Below are 6,777 nucleotides of genomic sequence, written 5' to 3'. Positions count from 1 at the left end.
AATTTAGAAACAAGACTTTGAATTTAGAAACAAAACTTTTGAATTTAAAAACAAGACTTTGAATTTAGAAACAAAACTTTTGAATTTAGAAACAAGACTTTGAATTTAGAAACAAAACTTTTGAATTAGCAAAAATAAATCGTTGCATACGGTCAAAAAGTGATGTTTGGATTTGAAAACAAAAACTGATATTTGCATTCTGTGGCTTGCATATTGAAGACACTAAATTAACTCCGTAGTTGGGCATTATTCGGTTTATTCTTGTGTCGGACGTTGTGCTCACGACTCTTCCGTTGACGTCTTTCTGACCAATCAGTGGCCCGGCAGTTTGTCGACGCCCTTTTTTAGTATCGGCTCAGCTCACTTGGAACCTTGAGTCGAGCGGAGAACTGTGTAATGCAAAAGCGTCAGAAGTCTGTGCTCAAACTTAAATTCCACAATTCCGCTTTGTCGACTCAAGTCAAACAGCACGTTCGGTTGATCCTATCCAGCTTTTCACTCTAACTCACAACAACAACATCCACAACGTATTTTCTCCAAAACGTCCACCATCTCACTGTTTTTGTCGTCTGTCGAATGTAGTTTCACAAGACGCGACAAAGAGAAGAACCCAGCAGCTAAATCCTTTACAGTATCGCAACGCAACACTAATTCAATGCACTATTAACCCTCTGGTGATGCACACGCTTAAACTCGCTGTAGGCAAACGTCACAGGAGTGGCGGACGTGCAGTAGCTAGACTCGCAGACCCAGTGCTCACCTGCAGACGTCGAAGATCACAGTTCTGGTTCCACGTTTCCATTCCACACACACAAACAACTACAAGGATCCAAAACAAATTCTAGATGATTCAGTGATGACATTTGCTTCTTCCACTGTGAAGAGAACCTCGACGTGTCAGGCAGAAACCAGACCTGTGATCCTCGTGGCGTTTTTTTTTTAAACGGTTGAATTGTTTTGTGTTTTCTGTTAACAGTAGACGAGAATGTTTTAGACTTTTTAAGTTATGTTTTCTAGTAAACAAAGCCATTTAAGAAGAAAAACCCGGCTGATGTGAATTTAAGTCGACGCTGAAATGAGACATTTTGGGCAATAATTCTGGCAGAAAGTTCAAAACCCAGTTTACAGGAATAGAAAGCTAACAGGGTTAGCTTAGCAAGAAGATTGAAACGATACGATATTGCAATATTCAAGTCATGATACGATATTATTGCGATATTTAAGTCATGATATGATATCGCAATATCAAGATACATCATGATATTTATGTCACGATACGATATTATCACAGTATTGCAAAGATACTGAGTATTTTCTAAAATCATGTATTGCGATATTCTCACACAGCAGCTCTAGTGAGCATATGGCACCATCTAGTGGACTGAAATGGCAATTTATTTTTTTATGTAAAATAATCAAGAAAAAGTGTTTCAGTCAAAAAAAAATTTTTTTCTGTTGTCTCAAAAGTCAATGAAAAGTGTTGCGATATTTGACTATCGACGAAGACCTTGTTAATGACATTCTTCCAGTGTGATTACATAAAATTGACAGCTTTCACAGTAGTTTTAGTGTCCATGGAGGCAGGAGAAGCCTGTGTAGGTCATAAATATGAGGTGACAGAAGGACAGATCAGAAACTTACAGTTTACATACACATATCCACTGTAAACCGGGCCTAACTCTCTGCCAGAAAGCGCTTTCCAAAATGTTGTACTGTTCCTTTAAATGTGGGGGAGGGGTTTGTGTAGCAAAAAGCTTCAAAATGAATGTTTCTGGTTGATCCCGTGCGGCAAACCGAACTTTCCTACGCTATGACATTTTTTTTGCTGCCGCCGCCTCAACACGGTGGAAAATTTAAAGGCAGAATGCAAATATTTAACTCAATTGCGAGCCAACGTGGTGAAATCATACTTCAGTGTCACTTCTCACACGTTGTGGCGAAGCCTGTGTTTCAATCTACACAGGCTGTAGCAGTCGTGGAGGTAACTTATTTACTATTTTGTAACACAAACTAGATTTCCGCAATTCCGTGCCGAAATTTCGAGTGTGCCTGCAGTTCTTGCGGCATGTGTCTTCGCGTGCAGGACTTGTGCTGGTAAAGGATTGAGTGGTATTTTGGCGGAATCACCCTTTGAAAGAGAATAACTCATAAACCCCTCCCACTCCCTGATGCCCCCTCCCCCTTCCGAACACCTGCGTTATAAAATCTAAAAATGTGGATTGAACCTTTAAAAGCATTTAGACAGAGTGGTATTTTGGTGGACTCACCCTTTAAAAACACCAAGTTAGAGGAGATAACAAGACGGATCAGAGAGGACTCAGACGCAGAGGCCTTTTAATTGTCTTTATTGGCACTCGTAAACAATTCTCAAGGCAGGTCCTCTTTACTGAGGAAAAACAAAAGCGTGGCTATGAAAACCTATAACAAATTGCGAGCGCAACGCTCTACAAGAGAAACGTTGTGGAACTATAAACGCGGAACAAAAAAATCACTCCGAAGAGGAAACATACTCGGACTAAGGTTATCATGTAAAACTTAAACAGAAAACTCTCCAAACGGAGGAAAACACGGCTCTAAACACTTCAAAACAAAAGCTAACTCAAAAGCACAATCCTAATGATTGTCGATCCTTAACCAACTAAGAATGAGATAAAAAACAAAACGCAATCTAAATGATTGGATCTAACTAATAAAAGGTAAGTCACAAGCCTAGTGATTGGAGTTCCTAAAAGGCTGTGAAAATTAACAAAGAAAAAATCTCTCCCAAGGAGGAAAACAAAAGCTATAAATCTTAACTAAGGTATCAGCTAACAGGCTATGATAAGAAAACTTACAAAATAAAGCATCGCTCACCAAGAGGATCAAAAACTTGAGGATTCTGGGGCTGTGACGAGGCGCTATGGTGATCAGGCATGGACGAAAACACACTGGCACTGAAACAGGGGAACAGGGAGTTTTTATAGTCCACATGGCTTAATTGTCAGCAGGTGTGTGTAATCAGGGCCGGCAGAGGAGGGGGCGGGGCAAACTGCTGGAGTGACAGGAGAGAGGGAGAGAGAGAGATTCACAATCCCCTCTGTTTCCCATTCTCACAGAGAAAACAGCATGTTTTAAAGTTGTCATATCTCAAGAACGGTTGATGATAGAGATAAAATTTTTGGTTTGTGAGCGCCAGGAGGCTTTCAGCAGCTCCCATCTCAAAATTTGTGACAAACGGGCGTGAATTGACAGAGAAATCACAGTTTTAAAATCACCCTCATCTTGATTTTCCACAACTCCAAAGCAGACATTTTAACATGGGAGTGAATTGAGACTGTGACCAGAGTTCTCTGTGCTTTGAGGTGATTTTAAGAAAAACTACAAGTCATATGAACATGAAAAACACACACAGGGTTAGACGACAACCATGGCAACATTTTGATGTAAAAATTGTCTCTGTAGGTTGGAAATTGTGGGCAGGAGAAGAGTTTGTTTAGAAGTTTTTCTGATTATTTTGCTGGATCTTGCTAGAGTGTGTCACTCTAGCTCACACCTAACGACCACACACACACCCATTATAAAATCAGAAAGCTTTGAAAAAAAGTACAAAACTTAAACTGCGATAGTTCAAAAACCGTAACATGTATCAAAATGTCGACTTAGGTCAGAAAAGTCCCAAGTCTTGTGACCCGTTTAAACTTCCAACCACGTTTCTACGTTAAAGTATGACGACACTGTGATGCTCCAAAGCGGGCTTGGTTTTTTCCGGTCTCCCATCCACTTCAATGTTAATTTTTGTTCAGTTTTTTGTAAATATTATCCCAATGGTTATATGAAAATCTTAGAAAAGTCATAGCACACCATTCCCGGTCAAGGCGCACATTTTGATATAACTTGTGTTGGGGGTTTCTCAAAGATGCAGGAGGAGTAGCGTGCCAAACTTTTGGGGGCGCGAGAATAATATCAAGCAGAATAAACGCGCAGGATAACAAGAGATGCTTGCAGCGCAAGGCATTCTAGTGAGAACCCTAGGGTTCTCACTAGAATGCCTTGCAGCTGCAGGCACTAATAATACAAAAAAAAACATGGTAAGACTTTGTACTAATTTTCAAATAAAGAGGCTTTGATACGATGCACTTTGTCTACTGGATTTATTAGTTTTTTTTACAATAATGGATGATTAGTGACATGGCTTGTAAGGAAGAGTCTAATTTAATTTTATTTATTTACAGTGTTACAGACAAAAGAGGAAAAAAAACATAATCTTCATGTGCTGCTCTGTTGCCATGACACCACAAGTCCGTTATTCCAGCGATCGGAGGAGCCGCCCCAAAACATGACGCGTCGATGCAATGCATGCTGGGTGTTTAGTTTTTTTTGGTGGTGGTGGTGTGTTTTGCAGAGCAGGTTCCATTCGTCACAGATAAGTGAAAAGAAAAGCAACAAAGAATGATCGGGTTCAGACGAGTGCATAGTGATCTGGTCCCAGAAGATGCTGCCGTCGCCATGACGGCAGGAGAATGTGAGTGCATTTCAGGTCTCAAACTCAAAACCAGACACCGACACTCTGCCACCAGGCACATCGCGGTTAATCATCACTAACACGTTTCCAAAACTCTCAGGATTTAGCATGATTGTATTTTAAAAGGTCCAGAGTGTAACCGTCCCTACTGGTCGTTCTTCAGCGTTTTTATTCCATCCAATAAATGTTACGAATTCTCCCCGCATTACATAGTCACGTTTTTGATTCTCTTTGTTGGCAGAAATGGAATACAATTCACTTTAAGTGTATGACTGCATTAAAATAATTTTAAAAAAAGACACTGCAGACGAGTGGTAAAAGAGCGTTTAAATCCTTTCTGGTCTGCAACAGCCACCACAGTTCCCCCGACATGCTTGGGGAAAGGGAGTCTTCAGTGTGTGCTGCATTCTGCAGTCTCACGAGTTCTTACACACTGGACCTTTTAAAAAGGAAAAGTAGGATTAGAAGAAGCAGCTGCAGGCCTCTAGCGACGCCTGGTGGTGGATAGAGATATCTCAGCGCTTGTTGAGGCTCCACAGAGGGTCCAGGCTACTTAGCGGGTCGCCGCCCTCTTCCTCCCTTGTCCCATGGAGGCCCTGACCCTCCGCCGGTTGCAGGAAGCTCTGCTTGGTCACCCGCTGCTTCCCCCGGCCTCCGCCCTCCATGGAGAAGGCCTCGGGCGTCAGTGAGGCGAGCAGCTGCAGAGACGACGAGGCTGGAGGCGGACTAACGCTGGGGGCGGCCTCTGGGACCAACTGGTGGTTCGTGGGTGGAGGAGAGGAAGGGCAGGCGGCGATGTCCAGGCCGTTGGGTGGAGGTGGGGAGTGTGGAGGGGAGGACAGAGGCGGGCTGAAGGAGGACGGGGGCCTGGTGTCTGCAGGTGAACTGGGCTCCTGGAACAGCTGGATGTCTCCCAGAGTGTCCAGGTCAGGTAAGATGGCGGTGACGTGCTCCTGCTGCTCGTCCAGGACGCCCGTGGCCTCCATGGCCGGGTCTGTGGTGCTGGGCGGGCGGATGCTGAGCTTGGCGATGGTGGCCTGGATGGAGCTGATGGGCATGTCCGCACCGAGGACAATGTCCTGCTGCGACTCCTGTCTGGAGTAAGACTGCAGAGACGATTCAGAGAAGACAAGACAGACCTGTTCAGATTAGTGTGTGTAAGTGAGTAAATGTGCCAGGGCCTATGTCTTTTTAATTGTCTATACCTTAAGTGTAAATGTTTGATGACAATAAAGTTTGTTTTTGGATACATTTGTTAATGTTTTTAACTTTTCTATGCTTTCCTATACCATGAGTTATTTTTGTTCTTACTGTGCATATATATATATATATATCAATTTTTGGACGACATACTTTACTATGACTTTTTTGTCTCATTTTGGACGACATGCTATACTATGACTTTTTTGTCTCATTTTGGACGACATGCTATGCTATGACTTTTTTGAGTGATTTTGGACGACATGCTATACTATGACTTTTTTGAGTGATTATGGACGACATACTATACTATGACTTTTTGAGTGATTTTGGACGACATACTATACTATGACTTTTTTGTCTCATTTTGGACGACATACTATACTATGACTTTTTTGTCAATTTTTGGACGACATACTATACTATGACTTTTTCGTAAATCTTTGGACGACATACAAAACTATGACTTTTTTGAGTGATTTTGGACGACATACTATACTATGACTTTTTTGAGTGATTTTGGACGACATACTATACTATGACTTTTTTGTCTCATTTTGGACGACATACTATACTATGACTTTTTTGTCAATTTTTGGACGACATACTATACTATGACTTTTTTGTCTCATTTTGGACGACATACTATACTATGACTTTTTTGTCTCATTTTGGACGACATACTATACTATGACTTTTTTGTCTCATTTTGGACGACATACTATACTATGACTTTTTTGTCTCATTTTGGACGACATACTATACTATGACTTTTTTGTCTCATTTTGGACGACATACTATACTATGACTTTTTTGTCAATTTTTGGACGACATACTATACTATGACTTTTTCGTAAATTTTTGGACGACATACAAAACTATGACTTTTTTGAGTGATTTTGGACGACATACTATACTATGACTTTTTCGTCAATTTTTGGACGACATACTATACTATGACTTTTTTGTCTCATTTTGGACGACATACTATACTATGACTTTTTCGAGTGATTTTGGACGACATACTATACTATGACTTTTTTGTCTCATTTTGGACGACATACTATACTATGACT

General features: G+C 41.2%; 1 protein-coding gene across 1 annotated transcript in view; it reads right to left on the bottom strand.

The window, feature by feature from the left end:
- Window positions 1-4,113: 4,113 nt before the first annotated feature.
- ptpn23a (protein tyrosine phosphatase, non-receptor type 23, a) overlaps window positions 4,114-6,777 on the bottom strand; it is a 28,206-nt gene continuing 25,542 nt past the window's right edge. The window contains exon 24 of the mRNA XM_058647551.1: window positions 4,114-5,607. Coding sequence (XP_058503534.1) covers window positions 5,017-5,607 — 591 coding nt within the window. The 3' untranslated portion in view covers window positions 4,114-5,016. The remainder of the gene's footprint in view (window positions 5,608-6,777) is intronic.

Source organism: Solea solea, chromosome 13 (genome assembly GCF_958295425.1).
Source record: "Solea solea chromosome 13, fSolSol10.1, whole genome shotgun sequence".
In the NCBI taxonomy this organism is placed as follows: domain Eukaryota; kingdom Metazoa; phylum Chordata; class Actinopteri; order Pleuronectiformes; family Soleidae; genus Solea; species Solea solea.
This window is presented reverse-complemented; position numbering and strand designations above follow the sequence as displayed.